The following is a 20,795-nucleotide window of genomic DNA, read 5'->3' on the forward strand; positions in this document are numbered from 1 at the left end:
TTCACAAGCACAAGGCATGCTGGAATCATAAATATAGGCTACTGCAGGCCAGGAGAAAAAGGAAACAAAAAATATGGAATGGTCTTTACTGTTTTACATCAAACAGAAACGAAATGTTCCCCAGTCTCCTAGGCATGTGATGCAAATGTACTTTGTGCTAGAGCTCATTGCAGCGTCTTGAACGCTCAGAACCACGTATAAGCTGCAGTCAGGAGAAAACACCATGCCAGTCGTTTTCAGAAGAGTCCTTCCATAAATTACTTTATTTCTCATTAAATGAGCACAGAGTCATTACCATATTAATAACAGATATGTTTATTATTACATATCCATCAGTGCGGCTTTCAATACCACTTGAAACATGCAAATCGTCCTAAGGACGAATCAGTTTTCCAGTGCTTCTTATTTAATACACAACTGCAAAGCCATTATAAATTACTGAGGAGGTATTCGGTTAAGAAATAATATAAAATAAAACCATACTGCCCATATAACCATGAATGCATTCCTGCTACAAAGCAAGAGGCTGACAGCATTTACTGACATTCCTGAATTACCTGAAGCTTTTATGTTATATGCTTTTTATTTTTATTTTTTTTTTTTTACCATTGCCTGCACATTTCTTGCCTTATAAACTAGAACCAGTCTTTCTTTGTAAGAGGAATTCCCATTCAAAGATGGTCTTTAATTTAGAAAATGCATCTAGCATCTACAATACTTCAACCAATCCAAGTTCAGTAAAAACCACTGATAACACAATAGGTTTTTTTTAGAGGTTTCCTTTGTTATTTTTTATATTTCTACATTTATTGACATGGCAATCATACAATTAACTCAAATTAAGGCACTAAAACGACAACGTAAAACCCAGTAAAAGTGTTCTAAGAATAATTTACATTTCAAACAGTGCATACATGTCTGTTAATTTAATGTATGTTATCTCTTGAATTTGTAAAGCAGTACAGTATTCAGTTATAGAAATGATGTACCCCAAAATATGCTTCCAAATTCGGTCCTGTTAGTTTCTAATGCCTCTAATAGTAAAATAATTCAGTATGGCTTGGCAAAAATGCATAGATTAAAGGCAATTACTTGGCTTTCCCCCCCTTTACAAACCTGCTGAATCAGTATTTTGAAAAGCGTAAGGTATGATATTTAACACTTGGATCCATTCCAAAGTGGGTGATTAGCATTAAGGCTGTTAAGAACTCTGCAGTGAAGGCACTGAAGTTCAAGTGATAAGGCTTCATTTGTAAGCTAGTTCTGCAGTCTTCAAGAGCACAACTGTTGAGTCCTGAAAGCAATTGCAGTCCTTCTCATTGAGAAACCTTCCCCCTCTGCTCAGTTTCATATGCTCATCTTGACATAAATATCCCTTTCCGAGGGTAAACAGTCCTCTTCTTTCACTGATATGAAGAAAGTTGGCTGCATTTCGTCGTGATTTACAGGCTTTTTTCTTTTTATATCCAAAAAAGGCAGCACCTTTTTTTATACACCTAGCTAAGCTTTATTTGCTTTAACTTGCATTACACAGTAATAATTAATCTAATCTACCTTTAGGCAAACCCGCAATTAAACACCCTCAGTGTGCTTTTGTGCCAAAGCAAGGAGGAGACAGTAATAGCAATCTTAACCCTGAAGCCTGTGATAGTATGTTGGAAGGAACAACAGCCCGTCTGCACTGCTCTGTGTGGTTAAAAAGCTGTTTTTCAGACCGCATCCCATGAGGTTCCATTAAGCACTGTACACGTGGTTAGCTGGAACAAAGAAAAAGAAGAAACAATTAATAAAAAATATTTAAAATTTGCTTCGTAACATTCCTGCAGGTTTGTTAAGAACTTCAGAGAAGAAAATCTGTTATTTTTTTCCAATTGACACGTATGATATTAAAAACATACCCACACAACCTTCCCAACTGTTCTTCACTTCTGACAACATTAGGTGAATACAGACATCAGACACAATAACGTTACTGCAGCTTTACCAGTAAACCATTCAGAGCAGACAAGCATATTTGTGGCAAACATAAGTGACCTTCGTCCCCTTACAGGACTAGAAAAGGCTCCTGTAGGGCTAAGAGCACGCGCATGCAGTTGCCAAAGCTCATCTGATGCATGGGAGGTCCATTTGAAACATGCATGCATTTCATTGGGTGCCCTAGTCTAAATACTTTAAAATAAAACACCTCAACTGTGCTGATACAATGTGTATAAATCAACCTGCTATAAACTAGAAAGTGTAGTTTCAGATCTAGAAGCAGCATTGCAATTGCTGGCAAGCTCATAATGAAGTTATAATCCATATTTCTTAGTGATTACGTTATTAAAAAATAAGACTAAGAAATAACTTATGTTCGAAGTTCCCTTTAAAGGTTCTGATGCAATTCTCCACGATATCACTGCCCATCAACCACAAGGAAAGCCAGATTAGACCTAAATGAAGTATCCTGAAATGTTTTAAAGGATGTATTAAAGTCTGTATCCATCAGTGAGACCAGACTGTGCTGTACCGTCTGCCAAGAGAACAATTGCCATGTATTTAGCAAAAGATACACATGGATCTCATAGAAATCACCACTGCTTCCCTTCTCTCTTCCTCTCACTCCCTAAGTAAAGAGCTCAGGGTCAGAACTACAGGGTGCAGTGCCTTGATCTAACTCGCTGCTACCTGAAAGGACTTCCAGTTTCCCACTTCCATCTTCCTGACTCAAGAGGAGCACCCCACCCCTCTTACCCACCTTCCCTCAGCTCAGGCAGTCACTGCACTTCTCAGGGGGCTGATTCCACTCACCAGCTCAGTGAACCAAGGCTATGGCTTTTTTTAACAGTCAGACCTGTAAATCTTTGTTCAAAGGACCAAAAAGGATCATTTCAAGCACCTACCCAGGAGCAACGGTAGGAGAACAGGGAAGGAAAAAGGAAAATTCTCCTCTTAGAAGAGTCATCCGTCACCAGCAGCAGCGGAAACAGGCTGCTGGGTTAGCTCAGCTACTGTCCAATCCCAGGTAAGTGCTTAGTATGCAACACCTTCTATATGTTTGTGTAATAACATAAACATCAGGAGCACCAGAAGCAGACTTTCCTTAAGCAGGGAATTCTCCCTTCCTAAACATACAGAATATAACGTGCAGTGCCATGCGGGCACAGGGTGGCCACGACGCATCACAGCAGTCGCTGACTGGTTCACAGTCAGCAGTAGCATCAAATCTGTCCGAGGGTTAGAAAACCATCCACAACAAAACAGCACAGAACAAGTTCCTATCTCATCTTTTTCTAATACTTACGTGATAAGTATCTTTTCCTCATCTGCTCACGCTGTCTGCAAGCACCACACAAGCCCCATTTTGTTGCAGTTAACCCAGTGTCAGCTGCCTCCCTCTGTGCTGGGGATGGAGCACGCTGCAAAGCCACCCAAGCAGCTCCTCAAGCACCAGTGAGCTGTGCGGGCTCCCCAGCTGCCTCCTGCATACATCTCACACGCAGCACAGCAGGCTGGCAGCACACACGTACCTAGCACTCTTGCTGGCCAACAGCTGTGCCTCTCTAAATTGCTTATGCTCAATATTCCTCTTCCTCCATACTTGATGCCTACAATACGCAGCAGTAAAACAGAACTTGCTGTAGATTAATTACATGTTCTGAGAAACTATTTCCATGTTAAACATAAGTAAAAACAAAATTCCGAAGGTCAAACATCAATTACACCAACAAGTTTGCTGAGGGATTCAGGCCAACACAATTGTTATCTGTTTGATTCACATCACAGCCTGCGCTCCAAGACGCTGAAAAAAATCAGGATACCGTGCGAGTATTCATTTCTGAGTCGTGAGAATGTGAAATAAAGAAAGGGAACTTTACAAGGGCAAGGTTTGGCAGCACAGGGGAAGAACAAATATACTCAAATAACAGAGAATGATTTCCAAAATGTACAGTCAGGATCATTTCAGTGTTGTTTTTGATTAGCCCAATTAATACAGCTTAAAGATGCACATAAATGGCATATTACAAAAATTCTTACCAATCCCATTTCAACCTTTAAAGAGAAACCTATTATATGTTCCAGGAAAATAGGAAAAATGCACTTTTCTTTTACTGACATCATTCTTTATATTAAAGGCTGAGAAATGTCCCTTACAGATGAAAACGAAGCATAACCTGCAAGCACATATTTCAAATAGAGTTATCCTGAAAATTTCACATCAGTGAAAATTTCACATTAGACATAAGAACCCCTTCGTAGGAAGTCTTTCATGGCAGCTGCAGGCCGGTGGCAGCAGAAGGAGGAGCTGAAGTTCTGCTCCAGAGCAGCTGCTCATCCCACAGTGCACAGGGACACAGGACAGCGACACACATTTCAGAATAGAAAAACTAACAGATACTAAATGAAAACATTTTCATTGCGTTCCTCCACTTTTCTGACAGTTCAAGGCCTAAAGAAATATTCCTGGTTAATGTTATCTTAAGGACCTTCTCTGAGCATATCTGTAGCTCAAACTATAATCACCTGTGTTTTAGTATTAATTACAGGAACAAGAAAACCAGCACTCTTTGTAGCTTTTCTTTTATACTACTCGCCTCTGAAGGTGGATGTTCCATAATATACTTAATGTCTCCCTGTGCACAGAAGTTTGCATTTAACACGCTTCATCCAAGGAATGTTTGGTAGTGCTTCCAAATTGATGTCCTTCAATCCAGAATGACTCTTTCCTTAATTTCCACTTCAAACTGTCCACCTACTCACTTATTTTTGGAGAAAGAAACATGCTATACTGTCTGAGGATGAGGGTTAAAAATAAATTTACCATGTCCTAGCATTAAAAAAAGGATATTTTAAACCTGGCTCTGATTAACGCATAGGGCCACAAACAGCTTTACTGTCCCATGAGTTGTTAGAAGACAGGAAATGAGAGAGCAAGGAGAAACGATGAATTCTGTCTATTCCTCTTTCAGGATTTGAGCACAGCTTTAGACAACCTGTTCTACAGTCTTCACTATGGCATTATTTCACAATTTCCTCTTAAATAAGATTTTACAAACAGATATCTATGTTTTTTAGTTAAAAAGCTTCACAGCCTTTGTAGTTTCTCACCTCGTTTTTCCAGAAGTATTTTTAACAGCTTTTCGGAATGACTGGTTTGCTGAGGATCTTGTAGACATGGTTCTAGGAGAAGCACGAACGAAAGTAGAAGGTGGGTTCTTAGGGATCTTCTTTACTAAATGAGTTACCCATTTCTTCTGTTCATCTTGACAGGATGCCAGCAACAACATATCTCTTGCTGAAGTTACGTCGTAACTCACTGCAAGTAAAAGGCAGAAGATGAATTCCTTATCAGAATGAGAAATATGACCTACCAGCTGTTCCACCAGACAGCATACCTGGTGGCACCAACATACACACCTGGAATGGTTCGTATTTTTAGAAGATGACAACCGGCAGGGGAAATTACAAATATTAAATATTTGTCTCTCTTCATTAATAGTCTTGACTTTAATACTCATGTAATGAGACAACTTGCACTGATTTCAGGCTTACGCTAAAAAGCTGTGTGGATACCTTATGACTGACTTCCAGAGCACGTATCCCAACTACTCCATTTCACAGGAGCACAGAGAGGAAATTTTGACCCCAGTCTGTGAAGTGGCTGAAGTACCACTCTTCAAAGGTCTTAGCACAACTTGGTGATGTGGTCACTGCATTGTCCCCAACACAGCCAAATATCAGCTGACCGAAATAATTGTTCAGGAACCAAGTAGTGGACCAGCACCTGGGCAAAAACTCTTGTGCTCTCACAGCTGAGCCACATTAGTTACACCAAAGGCCTCCCGGCAAAGCTGCCTCTTCATAAGCAGTACTGATACCTTTGCACGGTGCAATTAACTCCTCCTTTTTATCCAAGTGGTCTCTATGGCACTTCACATGGCATCTTCGACATTCCAGGGCAGCTGGGGGCTTGAAGACATGCCAAAGAGGTTTGGCACAGGCCTCGCAGTTGGCTGGAAAGTGGTATATTGTTGGAATAAATTCATGGCCTTTATGATTTAGGAAGTTTGTCTTCTCTGCAGGCTGGACTGACTCTACCTCCACATCCTTCCTGCATTCCCCCTCATTAGCATACAAAATCTGAAAAAGGAATATTGCATGTTACTGTTGAAGTACTAAATATTTCTATACAATTTCTAAAATTACCAAATGTTTTCTTGAAAAGAATTGGAACAGGAATGACAATTCACTTCCTTTTTACCTGGAATATTTTAGGAATTTCTTCAGTTTCTGCTCTATATACATCTCCTTGAGTTACAGGTCGGACATGGAACAGCTTACTAGATTAAAAGAAAAACCAATCAGAAAATGTGACTATAATCAAATTGCTTTCAAGTTCTTCCAAATCTTGTTTATACAAGCAAAATTACACACTTCAAGGCTGCAATAGTGAATTTAGGAATTCACTAATACCTTTTAGATCTTGCCTAGTAAATTTAGTTAGTCTTACCCAAGTAAAACCAAAACATTTCATAGCATAGAAAGAGGATGATGTTACAACAGGTTCAAGACACACCGTGGCAAACTGAGCTGTGAGAAAGGCTTTCCAATTCTTTCTTAGAACACTATGAAGTCTATACTATTACTAAAAAAAGCATACTGATAACCCTGGATGGAAGTACAGTTTGTTGTTTGTTTTTTTTTTCCCCCCTTTGTCATGTTATCCATTGAGAAGCAAGCAATGCCAGAAGATCATAAAGATCAATCTGGGGCACAAAGTGTTGAAAATGCTGTTAAAACTGAAACAAAATGTCATCCCACAATGGGTGAAGATCTAAAGCCTATCCAGCCCAACATTCTCTTTTCAAGAGTAGCCATAACAGACATTTATAAAAAGAGAATAAGAAACAGCTCAAAGAGAAAATAATGCTTTGTCTGTCTACAAGCAAATGGCAGCTTAAGCACACCCTGATTTGGTGATTCCTTCCAGACCCTTATGTTCTTGGTCACTGGTAGACTGCTTCATGCATTTTAAAGCCTTTCTCCAATTACTACTCTATGAGGTTCCACAACATTCAGCTGTTCAAACATCACAGCCAATCATGTAACAGTGATGGGTTTCAGTGATGAACATCCTTCCTCACGTACAACCAACATACAGGGGAAACTATTTATTTATTTTTCCTCTTTAATAGAAATTGTCTGGAAAATTAAGAAATGCTTTGAGCTTGGTCAACACCAATCCCTTCTCAGACTGCAAGAACAAGTTATGAGGCAAGGGGAAGAGACCTAAAATCAGAGAGCCTGTACCTTACTTTGGTGTACCCCACAGATATCATGACCTGCATTAGAAAACAGCTATTTGAAGTAACAGGACAAACCAGTCATTAAAAAATTGGGGGGCTGTGCCACAACTTACCACCCATCCCATACTTTAACCAGCATAGATAAAAAGGTAACACCAAATCACAAAAAGAGAAAGAACAGTAGGTTCCACTGGTTTCTGTCCCTGTCATAATAAGCTTCATCTCTTCTTCAAAAACAGACCAGTGAATGCAGAAAGACCCACATTATCCTGTGATTCGGTTTTTAGCCGTAACAATACAAAACAACCCTAGAACATAGGATCTTCCATGAAAGATAACAGCATCCTGAAATACAGGTAAAAAGACATTTTCCAATTACTACAAGAAATTCAAAAGTATGTATGGAATTTTGATTCCAAGTTGACAGATCTCTTATCAGCTTGAACGCTCTTTTGTCAACACAAAGCTAACAGTAACTGTACTTACTCTATGTCTAGTACCATGGATGGATTAGACTGGTCCTTGTCCTTTTCATCATTATAGAACAGTATCTTTTTACTGCTCACCACAACGTACTGGGAAGAGAAAAGGTAAAAACAAGTTAAAATTGAATACTAAAAAGAAACATTTATCCAGTTGTATTTTCCTAAGAACATGAAAAATCTTTTCTTTTTTTTTTACTCAGTCTTTTCAACTAGTATCAAGAGATATTTAAGTCCTCATCAGAGATACTTCTGACAGCTGTGCAACACTACAGCCACAGTGATTGTGTATTGCCATGGCAGAACTCTACAGTGTCCACAGTGACTTCGGGAGTCTATCCATACAGAACTCAAATTTCATTTGAGACTACAAAGTTGATATGAAAAATTACTCCAATCCTGAGCAGCTCCTAGAATGCAGAGTATCACAAACACCTCCAGTAGTCCAGAGATCTGCAGGATTAACTGGTGCTTTGCACCAATAACTGATAGCCTGAAGGAGTTAGCAACTGAGCTCAGAATCTACTTCCTATCTAATGGGCTAATACAACAAGGAGCAAAAGTAAAGCAGCAGTAAGAGTTTACAGGTGATAGTCTGGTATACATTCCAAACCTAGGAATAAACTGAAACAGTAAAGGAAAAGTTTGCAAAGGAAGAGAAATGAACATTCTTTTGCAGCATTCCTCTTTCCCAAATGTTCAGTATGCCTGCCATCCCCAAAAGCCTATTTATATTGTCCTCAATTTAAAGCACACAGACACCTTCCCAGTGCTGCTCCTAATCACACAGAATTATAAAAACTGGTTCAGATGACAGGAATTACAAAGCACGCTGCCTAGAGAAAACAAATTTTGTAACTCTACAAGCGAGTAAAGGTCAAATACCTCTAACCTAAGCACTTCCCAGTGAGCTCAGATCTGTAGCATTCACTGCTTGTTGCTCTTCACTAGGACCTGCCAATCCAATGTCTTTGCTACGACTGCCCATAAGCAAAAGCTCAACCATCACTGTGGCAGTCCCCTCTCCTGTTTCAAGCATTTTAGAAACAATATATTAAAGGTGTATGTATAAAAAAAAAAGATCTAAAAGACTGGTCCATCCATATTCATCTCCACATTCTGGTATAATACAACTCAAAAGTAAGGAAAATAAGAGAATACACAAACAATTCATCTTGAATTCCAGTTACTGGTAGGTAATTGAATGAGTTTCTGCATTACACCAGTACTGACTATTCTGTAAATGCTGATCACTCCTCCTTACAAGAGGAGTTTCCTCATTACACAAGAATGAGTCTGACTTCATAATCTGAATATGAAAGTGACCTTAACAAGTTCACAGGAAAGTGTTTGACACACATATTCCTCAAGCTGCACGCTTCAGCTGAGCACATCTCAACTACTGATCTCAGGTCCTCAGTCAGGATTCTTTAATACAAAGCCCGATCAAGGTCTAAGTCTTCATGGTGCAAGCCTCTTGCAATCTGCCCCACCGTAGAAAACATCTGTGCTTGTACTCTTTTGATCTACTTCAACAGAAAGCTGATGCCTTCTTTGCCTATGAAGTATACAACTCTGCCTTTCACAGTAAGAGAAAAGCCTTAAAATGACTACTGCTAACAAATGCAAATTCTGAATACAACAGAATTCAGTTGTCACGCTGCTGACACTGTTTCAGATGCAGTGTAGTTCAGCTAAGAAAATACACACTCTAGTCAATACGGCCCCTCATTTAGCAGCTTGAAACTCAGCTTAACGAATCTTGTCAGCATAATTTGTTTTACAGAGGCAACCACTTATAGCTCAAATGCCCTCAAAGTGCAGGACCTATTTTTTAAACTAGAAGAGCATGAATGGAGTAATTGACCGCAGTATCTTGCATGCCTGGAGAAGTTCGAGTCTTTTAGTGGAGAAGCTGAGTTTATCTGAAGTTTATAAATTTAATCATCCAAGGTGATGAATATTCTAGAAGACACGTAGAGATGTCTATGAGATGTATTCTGACAAAAAGGATGTCATATTTTAGATAATTAAGAGCAGAATAAAGTAATGTGTTTTGTGCCAAAGAAATGCCAGAAGTCTGACAGCAAGCTGGATAAATCAATTCTAGAACAATAAGTCAGACAGCCTTAGATATCAAAAAAAATTTCTGATACATGTTGCGTATCTATTCTTCTGTTACATCACTTTCTTTCTCTATAAAGCTGTATATACACGCTGGAATACTCTCATTACTTTTTTTGCTTCTTAAGTATGAGCTGTAAAACCAATTCCACCCTTACTGCATGCCTAAAAACAAAACAAAATAATAACAACATTTTTCAAGGGAGTTAGGGAAGAAAAAAAGAATTCCATCTGTACCTGTTTCTTCCAGCCGTGTCGCTTTATGTTTCCCTTGTTTGGTATTGAAAGCCAACCTTCAAGCCTTGATTCTAGTTTTTAAAAAAAAAACAAAAACCAGTAAGTAATTGTATGTATTTATGTTATTATTTATATTAATTATATATAGTAAAGCAAAATAACACAAAGCAAACTATTACTAGAAAGGAAAATGTACTACATGCAGTAATAGGCAATTACCAATTCAGCAAAGCAGAATAAAAAGCACAGCTGAATAAAAGGAAGATATAAGCATTTATTTCATGCTCCATCAAAAGCTAACACTTTATCACACAGTTACTGCAGAATAAAGTGAAGCTGCTTTCCTTGATGTCAACATTTAAACACAATGTACATTGTTTGCAAAGGGTCAGGCCACAGAAAAGACTTGGCTTTGGAAGTGTGTTACAGCTTAAATGGAGGATGATTCAGAAATTTTCAGTGTAAATACCATTTAACACTCATAGGGTCTACATGAAAATATTCAGCAGGAAAATGCAGCAAGTAAATCAGGTCCACATTTCCCAAGGGAAACAAAAAGAAGAGTGCACAAGAGCAAGCAAAGCTACACAGGTGTTCCATTACTCACAGAAGATAAGCATAGGAGATAAATAAATAAGGAATGCAGGAAGAATCGACTAGATATCAGGAATAAAAGACAAGCATTTTATTCAGATTTTCAGTGGACAGTTTTTCAAAAATTACTTTAAAATCATATATTTTGCTATCATGAAATTAGCAATTTAACAATTCTACAGAGAAAGGTCACAAGAAAAACAAGTCTGCCTGACTAACAGCCGCACCTGGCATTAAAACTTGGTATGAAACAAACACAGCTTTCCAACATTATTCCTACAGCATGCAATATTTAAAAGTGGACTACAATAAAGAAATAAGAAGACAGAATCACATCTTTATCATTTCTCAGCAGACTACAGAAAAGTCTCAGAATACTGAGTGGGGACAGTGAACTGCTCAAATCCTATCTGGAGAAAAGCAGAACTCTTTCCAACCAGAAATTTGCCTCAAACAATTAAGGAATACCAGACTTCCCTGCCTCTTCTACTCGTGCAAGACTTGCAGAAAGGGCCTGAGAGGCCCTCTCTCCTTCTCCCCTCCTCCTAGCTCTTAATAATCCATGGCTTTAGAAATGGAAACATATTGTCCGTAGGCATCGCAGCTAATGCTCACCTTATGTTGAGTATTTGGTCCTTGACAATTTAATTTCTGTTTTTCTGCATTTTAGAAATATGCTAAAGATGAAGTCCCCTTTTGAAGAAAAAAAAAGAAAACCCCAAACCAACCTGATTACCTGCTACTAATGACCATAACTACAGTGGTTCTAAAGGAGCACTGCACATTTTGGGTAATTGTGCCCTATGAAAATTTGGAAAGATCCAATAATGACAGATTTTAAAGAAGCATCAGGTACTACGTTGTTTTTACAGATAGCATGAGGAGGAATATTTTCCTAAGCTCACTTCTATTTCAGTACATCCTGGAAGAAATTTCACATGCAGTAGAAAATGGGTAAGTTATTACAAGTGAATTGGTTGACATTCTTTTCTGCCTACTATAAATCTATTCTAGTGAGCAAATACTATTTGAATGAGAGAGAATTTCTGAACTGTGAATATCATATTGCAGTCAAAAATATTTTCTGAATGTGCTCCTTTTCAGCAACAGCTAACATGAGACTGGAACTAAATGTACTCTGAAAGGGTAGATGAGCTATTTTTGTTCCAGCCTTGCCACAAATACTCATCTTGAGTAATATTTACAGTGCTTTTTGATTTTCCTTGACAGAGTTAGCTAACAACTGCAAATGCCCATCTGGACATTTCTCAAATATCTGATCCAGACAAATAATATTTATGAGTGTTCTGATTAAGTAATTAAGAAAATATGAGCTACCCAGACTATGAAAAGGTTTTTCCAATTTTGTCTCTAAAAAGCAACAGGAAGGAGTTAGACCTTGAAAATACCTGATGGCCAGCTGGGCCCAAACAGAATATGAAGAAAAAACATCTGTGAAAACTGTAACTCTTACACTTCTCTCTCAATGCATATTAGAAGATGGATTTGCATTTTAAACATCTCCATGGCTAATATTCATATTGCCACAATAGTGACTCAGGATAATAAAGAGGAGTTCTAACACTAAGTTAGAATTAGAGAAGACAACAACTGCTGTACTGATTCATGAGCTTTTGCTGGTTTTGAGCTGAGCAATACAGGTGCCTTCAGGAGCAATATAGTATTTTTTCCCTGTTAAGGAATTCCTGCTCCTCAGACTCCACCCATAACAACAAAGTGAAAGATTACTCCCTCACTAACTCCTTCCAACCAGCCCTTCCCATTTGATTTCTTACTACATTTTCATTTAAACCTCACCAAGACAGCTGGATCAGACTTTGATAGCTACTTGTAGGAACATTTCAAGAAGTCATAGCTGTGTCCTGTATTTCAAACAATTGTTGTCCAAGGTGGTGCACGTTCATTGTTCTACTCTTTGTAAAATACCATGTAATAACATACATCAAAGTATTCCTTCAGTTAAAACTGCCAGACAACTCAGCTGTTTAAGTTATGTGAACCTCAGGTTGCCCAAAGATGTGGTAGATGTCCTGTCCTTGGGGACACTCAAGATGAGTCTCGACAGGAATCTGAGCAACCTGAGCGAGCTGTAGGTATCCCTATTCATTGCAGGGTAGTTGGGCTAGATGACCTTTACAGCTCCCTTCCAATTCAAACAATTCTATGATTCTATGATCTTGCAATTCAGATGAAAACAACCAATTCAGAACAGGTTAGGTGTCCTATAATGGTTAGGAAAAAACCCTTGAAGTTCATACTTAAATTTTGTCTCTACAAAGAGCAACTCTTTTTACAAGTATTGAGGCTTGGTAAGCCTAGCCAGGGGGAAGAGGCATTCTAAAGGCATAACTGAAATGCACATTATTCCAGCTGCTTCAGCAAGGATTCTAACACTGGAGACACCAACTGAAACGTGAGTCTAGTTGAAGGCCAGTAACAAGCAGAAGATCCCAGCTCCACTTCTTCTTGACATCTTTACCCCGCAATACAGATTGTTCATTGAGTGCATCTTAAGTAAATATGCTGAAAACACAAATCAGCATGGAGTGACTGACTCATCAGAGGGACACAACGCCATCCAGGGCTGACAAGAATCTCATGAAGTTAAAAAGGAGAAGAGTGGAGTCCTACACCTGGGCAGGAACAACCTCACACACTAGGACATAGAGAAGGACAGGACTTGGGGATCCAAGTGGATGCCAAGGCTGTGGAATTCCCTCCCTGGATATCTTCAGAAGTCACCTGGACATGGTGATGGATGGTGGGCAACTTGCTCTCAGTGTCCTCATTTGAGCAGGACCTTGACTACCTTCAGAGGTCTCTTCCAGCCTTAACCTATGATTCTGTTATTTCCTCTTTTACGGCATGGGGTACGTACACTTTAAAGACTGGCTTTCTTTTCCTGCTTACAATGCTAAGTTGAATGTTAGTTGAATGCTAGTGTAGTTCTTCTGTGCTCTCTACTTGACTAACAAAAGTGTGAAATATGATCATACTAACGTCACAATCTCCTTAAATTACCTCAATTGCTTCTTATTCAGATTCTGATCAATTCAGAGCCTCACTCAAACAAAAAAACCCAACGCATTCTAAGGACAAAATCAAAACACATTTAAAAAACATACATGAGATGTCCTAATAACATATATTAGAGGTCCTACCTGTATGAAATACTAACATCAGAAGCACAACTGCAGTAAAAGTAAGAGGCATGTGGAAAGAAGAGGGCAAAAAATGAAGGGAAGTGAAAGGTTGGTAAAGTAGAAATAGAGGAGTAAAGAAGACAAAGGGAAAGACTGTAAGAAGTTCCAGTAATTAGGATATTTTAATTAACAGTGATAAAATTATAGCTGATTTGCTACAACTTAGTAAACTTCTACCCCCAAATTCAAAGTGGCAGTTTGGACAGACACTTAAAAATGCGCAATCGCAAAGGGAAAACTGAAACAACATACCATATGAGGCAGACAAAGAAAGAGCACACTGCTACAAACTTCCCCAGATCTAGCAGACAGTGTCACATTGACTTAATATTAATTTTAAGGAAATAGGGAAGATGTTACCAGATGGAGGCAAGTGATGAGGATATATATTTTTTTTTCAGTATATTACAAAACAGCCATTTTGCTGAAAATGGTGGAGAAAGTGCTGATTATTACTATCCTTATCTAGGGATATAGAAACGTGAACATACTCATTACACTCTGCAAATATTGAGGGGTGGGAAATCACTAACCAATGTTAACAGTGGGCCGCCAAATACAATGTCTGCAACTGAAGCTATACAGGAATCACCAGCTTATATTTGATATTCTTCTAAACTTCTAACTGAATTAGAATACCATACTCTGGTATGCATTATAGGAATTTCTACAGTTTAGTGGGTTGTTTTTTTTCCTTTCACACAGACAACTGTTGCCACTTTTCATAAAAATGCTACGTTACTATGACTACCAAACAAGATCAAGGCAAGTTTGCACTCAAGATATAAAACGCACTATGGAAATATGCTGGCCCTCTACTGAATTCACTCTACACTGCAAATTGTAGTTACTATATTCAAACAGCAGTGACAGCTATATTCCTTCCACAAAGGTGGAAAGTTATGGTAATACCGTGCCATAAAGTAATTAGAAGACTAAGTGTGAGCAGCTGAGCCATGAAACTGAAAAATAAATTCAAAAAATACAAGTAGAAATGTAACACAGAAAGATAGTCACAAGGTATTTTCAAGAAGGTAGTGACCTATTTGAAAGACTGGAAGAACGGACCTTCCAAAATAGTGTATATGCACCGAAACAACTATTTCAAATACACTTTCCTCTTACCTGAAAGATTCCCATCAATTTCATCTGGCTGTAAACTAGAAACGCTGGTGGAATCCATTCCTTGCTGGAGATCCAAAATTTTCCTTCGTAGTTGTTCTATGTCACTCTCTTTACTATCCAGTTGCATCTGTAGCTCATTCCTGTATGTTGATTCTTCTGCTAGTTGCTGTATATGTATACACATACATCATCACCACGGTATCAAAAATATGGGAGCAAAGTATTTAAAAACAAACCCTTACTACTTCTTTTTGCCCCAAAATCTCTAGACACTTTTGATAGCGTTGACACAAATTATTATCATAAAAATGTTCCTAAAGTCTAGGAAAAAAGGCTAAATATCAAAGATAAAGCGATACATTGAAATAGAAAATGTTAATAGAACTTATAACAAAAAATTTAATCTTCCAGAGAAAAAACATATGAATAATGTACTATGAAATATTCAGTTTTCATAATGTACCAGTCACTCCCAGTTACCAGCTGAGAAAGGAGAAATGAATGAGAACAACACAGCTTCACTAACATTCTAGTCTAGTACATCAGAAACAGAACTCTTTTTCTCAAGTGCACTAGGAGCTGCACATTTTCCCTGGGCAGAGAATTTCATAATGTGACAAAAATGAAGATAATTTTACCGCTTGCATTTCATTAAGCTCCTTCTGGTATTTCACTACCATCTGATTGAATTTCTCTTTTTCTTGATTAAGCTCCAGTTGTAGCTTTCGGTTTTCCTTGTCTTTCTTCCTCAAATCTTGCATGCTTGCTTTCTTTCTATCTATTTTAAAATCTTTTCTATTCATGATCTCAGCCAGTTTGTTGACAGCCTGTTACAAGAAACAGAAGATAAGTCAGAAAAGTTATGTATGAAAGCAAGCGTCACATAAACCTTCCAAGTTTATCTAGTTGGAGGATTAGCAAAAACGTGCAAGTCTTCATGATCTAAGAACAGAATGGGAGAGGCGTAATTCAATAAATCATTGTAATTAATTCCAAAACTGAAAACATATCCGTGGGGGTACATTAAGATGTGTACCTCAGTTACTGTATTTCTCACACCGATACCCAATTCAAAGAGCAAAAATGGAGATAAGAGCTTGAAAAAGAAACTCTCGCCCCATTCCAACTTCTCCAATCATCTCCACCTGTCTTTAAAAAGTGTAGATTTCCCAAAACCACAGTAATGTAGTTGGTACAGAAAAAACTTATCTCAAGCCCCTGAAAAATACTTCACCAGTATTAATGGTCCTTACTATACTAGTAATAATTCATAATCAATTTTATTTAAACTCTAAATATCAGTACTATGCATCATGATTAGCATTAAATTAACAAATCCCAAGCACTAAGAGCCAACTGCACAAAAAAAAGTTGAAATATATCTGACACGCAACATCATTTTTACTTTATTCAGTTACATAAGAGTTATACCTGTGTCTTCAGAGTTCTCTCTGTGTTGATACTCTTCTCATATTGCATTCTAATATTGTTAATTTCTTCCTCTTTTTTCATCTTATATTCTGTTAAAGTAAGATTCAACTTTGAGATTTTAGGACAAGGTAAGTATTCCTAAGCTTAATCACATAAAACTGTACCATTCTATTTCCCCTTATTCCCTATTGCATCACCTAAATAATGATAAATGTTACTGATCTGATAAATGTTACTGGTCTTGTGCTACTATTCCTATTTACTGATGGCACCAAGATGAAATACTATAAACAACCTATCTATCACACCTGCAGTCTCCTGGTTTTTCTCAGGGCTTCTAACCATTTTACTGATAAGAATTCCTCCATCAAAACTACAAGCACTTAAAGAATAACTTTCAAATACTTAAAACTAACAAACATGATAAAATTAACATATATACATATAAACTGAAAACTTTCTTGCCCAGTCCCTGCAAAATCCCTGCTCTTACAAAATGCAGAACAAAAGCAAAATATTCCTGCTTACATAGTGTTTAAAACAACATTGGCATCTCAACTGATAAGGTCTTTCCTCTTATAGTTAACAGATACTAAAATACATGTTCTGATTACACGTTCCTTGCTCAAATGCAGAATCACAAGCAACTTCAACAATGCATTTTCCACTTATCCTGAATACAAGGAATTAGAATGTAAATCCACCAGTAAGAGCATAATTCTAAATTAAAGGATGTCTTAAGGAAGATGAAATATCAACGCTGTCTTACTATACATTCCAGAGACAGAAACAAACACTTCATTAAGTACACTGCATGCAATGTGAAATGACTGAAATACCACTTTTCCTTAACTTTTCATTCACTTGAGGTAGGGCTGGCAGAAAGAGGTTGGACAGACAGGGTAAGGAAGGCATTCCTGATAATGCCTGCAGGAATTTGCATTCTAACTTGCTTTAAAAACTGAGGGAAGCAGGGGCAGCAGCTCACTTATTTCTGCCTGATGAAAGTGAAGTTTTAATTGTTCTTAACAATAAAAAGGCAGCATATGGGAATGGAACAAATACGGTAGAGAGTAGCAATTCACACACAATTTCAAGATGACGCATTTTCCATCAAGTCACTTCACCGCTATGGAGGACATACAGAAATGCTTTTCCAATTTCCCATTTTCATTTTCATGCGTGCTTCAAATTCATTTGTGCTTCATTACAAGTAATTTAAGACTCCAAAGATGACATACCTTCCTCCTGTTTCTTCATTTTTTCACTGATCTCTGAATTTTCTTTTGTTATTAGATCAACATCTTTGGTTAATGTGCTGTTAGTTTCTTCCAGCTAAATGAAAACAAATACATTTTAAGACAGATCTTGCCATATTTATACGATCATTTTCTTAAATATCCTTAATCTGTAACAGCCTTTTACTTGCAATGTCTTCAAGTGTGCATTAAAAAAAAATGCTTACCTTTCAAAATTGAACTATAAAAATGGTACATTTCTTCTAAGCTGCCTTGATATATCAGAAGGTTCTAGAATACAACTGGTCTCACAAAGCATCTTTTTAAAAATCCTCTTTACAAAACTGAAAATACTCTAGCATACAATTAAAAATTCAGTACCCAGAGGGCAGATCCAATGGATCTAGAAAGAAAAGCAGCAGACAGATGATAGAATCCCAGCATTCAAGTCTAGAGAAGATTCAATGAACCAGCTGCTAAATAACTGATGTTTATAATGAAAAACAGACAAAAATCAGTACAAAAACAAAACTAAATTTTGTCTGAGTCAAAGTATATAGAGGTAAATATTCAAACAAGTTTGCAAAAAAAAAAAACTGTAAAGGAAAACTATTATGCTTTGAATATGTTAACTGCCAGAAGGCACAATCAATATACTTTGCTAGCTACTTAACAAGTATACATTAAGAGCATTATCACAGTATTTGAAACCAGGAATACTGACAAGAAGGTACTCTTTCTATGCCCTGCTGACACAGTCTAAACATTTAAGAAATTGTTCCATTTTGGAAAGTCAGAGCTCTTAAGAGGGCACAGACTGTAGGTGCAATTAACATCACTTTTACTGCTTTCTTACAGAGATCTAACATGTAGCAACGCTAACAGAAAACTTTCAGTAACTGATTCAAGATGAATTATTACAGTCACTTTTCCAAACCCAGCATCTACATACTGCCAAAGGGGAAAATGGTGACAGAATAGCAATACTAGATAGATAGATAGATAAATAGATATCTGTGTGTACGTGTGTATGCACACATACGGACTGCTATTTGAAAACTCAGTTACAGACATTTATAAGCATATTGATACTCAACAGCTATTCTATAAAGTATCTTCAAAAACTGCAAGGGGAATGATAAGGAGTTCTTTTAAATAAATGGTTTAGCAGAAGGAAAAATCTCAACATTTCCAGGTATATATACATATTTTTAAGATTAAGCAGTTTTACAGTAAGATTCTACAGTACACCAAAAAAATTTACACACATTGAGCAATGACAGGAATCGGCTGGAAAAAGCTTAATAACTGAATTATAGACATTGGCTTCATGTATAGTATGAGCTCATCTCAGATTCTCACCGTCTACATTTCTTTGTTAGTTCAGATGATGGGATTCAAATATTTTAATTGTCTGAGCTCAAAACACAGATACTTAAATAATCATTAGTTATGCCCAGAAGACATTACAAATTAAAATAAAAAGATTTTTCTTTCCAGTTGGATGATATATTTAGGTACTATTTACTCATGTAATTTACCCTTCTTATGATGCTGTCCTTATCTGTCATTTCTTGCCTATGTCGTGATGCTGCTTTTTTGCTCTCCTGACTCAATTCAAAATACTGCTCTTCAAGAAGTGCCCGTGCCAACTGTTCCGACTCAGCTTTGGTTTCAGCTAAATCCAGCTGCGTAGTGAGTGTTTCTCTGTAAAAAGGACATTCAGATTTTGCTTTTCTATGCATTTCGTATTTTCAGGAAAAACAAACAAATGCAAATTATACCGTTCAGTTAGTTATCATTATCTTAGTTACCTAAAAACAAAAATTTGATTTTAAAACAAAACTCTGTGTGCATGTTATATTTTGATGAACAAAAAGCTACAGCAGTCAGCTTACTACAGTTCAACCACAATTTCAGTCATCCACAAAAAAACAAGTCTTTGGAATTGAAGTTTCACGTTATCCTGTCTTGGAGGAATAAGAAATTTGAATTCATCTACTCAGTCCTACCAGTATTAGCTGATACTTCACACAGGATTACTGCTCATGTGCTCTCAACTGTTTGAGCAATAAAACCATATAACATTTCTGAAAATGTACAGTGGTTCTAAGGAGGTTTTGGCATGAAGAGCTGCAAAGTCTGTCTACCGCTTGACAGGCAGTTCAGCATGCAAACTAAACTGTCTTGCTCTCTCTTGGAGTATAGGCAAGGCACTCATATGCACTTGCAAGGAAACTTATGTCAAGCCAGTCTAGCACCCAGGAATCAAAGGTACCCAGCAACATGTGACATGGCTCACAATGTGGGAGGAAAATAAAGGCAGCAATACATTGCTGCAGTGTGGGCTTTAGTACGGAGGTCTTTCCTACAAAATAAAATGTCATTTAAGCTGTGAAGAAAGAATCTGTAGCAGACATTGGCCTCTACTGTAAAAAGGTAACTATCAAAATATATTTAGAGTTTGTATTTAATCCCATATATAAACACATAAAAAACATCTGTAACGAACACAAGATTGTGGTGTAGAGAGAGGGAATAAATCGAATTCATAAAAGCAGGTGATGGAAGGACTGAAGTCTCTTCTGTTTTTTTGTTTGCTTGTTTTTAAGTTGGATACTATTCTTGACAACTTTGTGAAAATATGTATTCTACTCTTATGTTGTGTTTATTACCACATCCTTGTTTTCTTCTTTTCTTATCTGATCAAAACACATCACTTACACTGCAAAAACATTCTCCCTTTAGATTGCTTAGAAGTGCTAAGGTACAAACGCAGTAGGATTTCATTATCTTTTCCTTAAATCATCCTCTTGCAGATGGAAATGCATTAAATACTAACGAGGATGGCATAGTAATCAAATCAAAACAGTTTCACAAACAAAAGGACAATAAGTAGAAACTGGAATATTTTTTCCAAAATTTTACATCCTCCAAAATTCTTAGAAGTCAGCACTCTTCTTCCAGCCGTTATGCTTCAAATCCATACAAATATGAATTGCCATATTTGTCTGCCAGCATAGGCAATATCGTGTGTATTTGCCATCTTGCAGA

The 20,795-nt window shown here is 37.4% G+C and overlaps 1 protein-coding gene across 1 annotated transcript in view; it reads right to left on the reverse strand.

Annotated features, from left to right (window-relative positions):
- Positions 1-294: 294 nt before the first annotated feature.
- The window catches only part of ROCK1 (Rho associated coiled-coil containing protein kinase 1), a 79,524-nt gene continuing 59,023 nt past the window's right edge, over positions 295-20,795 (reverse strand). The window contains exons 23-34 of the mRNA XM_010708815.2: positions 19,283-19,448; positions 17,745-17,838; positions 16,504-16,592; positions 15,711-15,899; positions 15,073-15,238; positions 10,130-10,200; positions 7,773-7,861; positions 6,242-6,320; positions 5,859-6,120; positions 5,089-5,296; positions 3,510-3,587; positions 295-1,757 (exon numbers count right to left, since the gene is read on the reverse strand). Of these exons, the coding sequence (XP_010707117.1) occupies positions 1,754-1,757; positions 3,510-3,587; positions 5,089-5,296; positions 5,859-6,120; positions 6,242-6,320; positions 7,773-7,861; positions 10,130-10,200; positions 15,073-15,238; positions 15,711-15,899; positions 16,504-16,592; positions 17,745-17,838; positions 19,283-19,448 (1,495 nt within the window). The 3' untranslated portion in view covers positions 295-1,753. The remainder of the gene's footprint in view (positions 1,758-3,509; positions 3,588-5,088; positions 5,297-5,858; positions 6,121-6,241; positions 6,321-7,772; positions 7,862-10,129; positions 10,201-15,072; positions 15,239-15,710; positions 15,900-16,503; positions 16,593-17,744; positions 17,839-19,282; positions 19,449-20,795) is intronic.

The sequence above is a fragment of the Meleagris gallopavo genome, chromosome 3 (assembly GCF_000146605.3).
Source record: "Meleagris gallopavo isolate NT-WF06-2002-E0010 breed Aviagen turkey brand Nicholas breeding stock chromosome 3, Turkey_5.1, whole genome shotgun sequence".
Classification (NCBI taxonomy): Eukaryota; Metazoa; Chordata; class Aves; order Galliformes; family Phasianidae; genus Meleagris; species Meleagris gallopavo.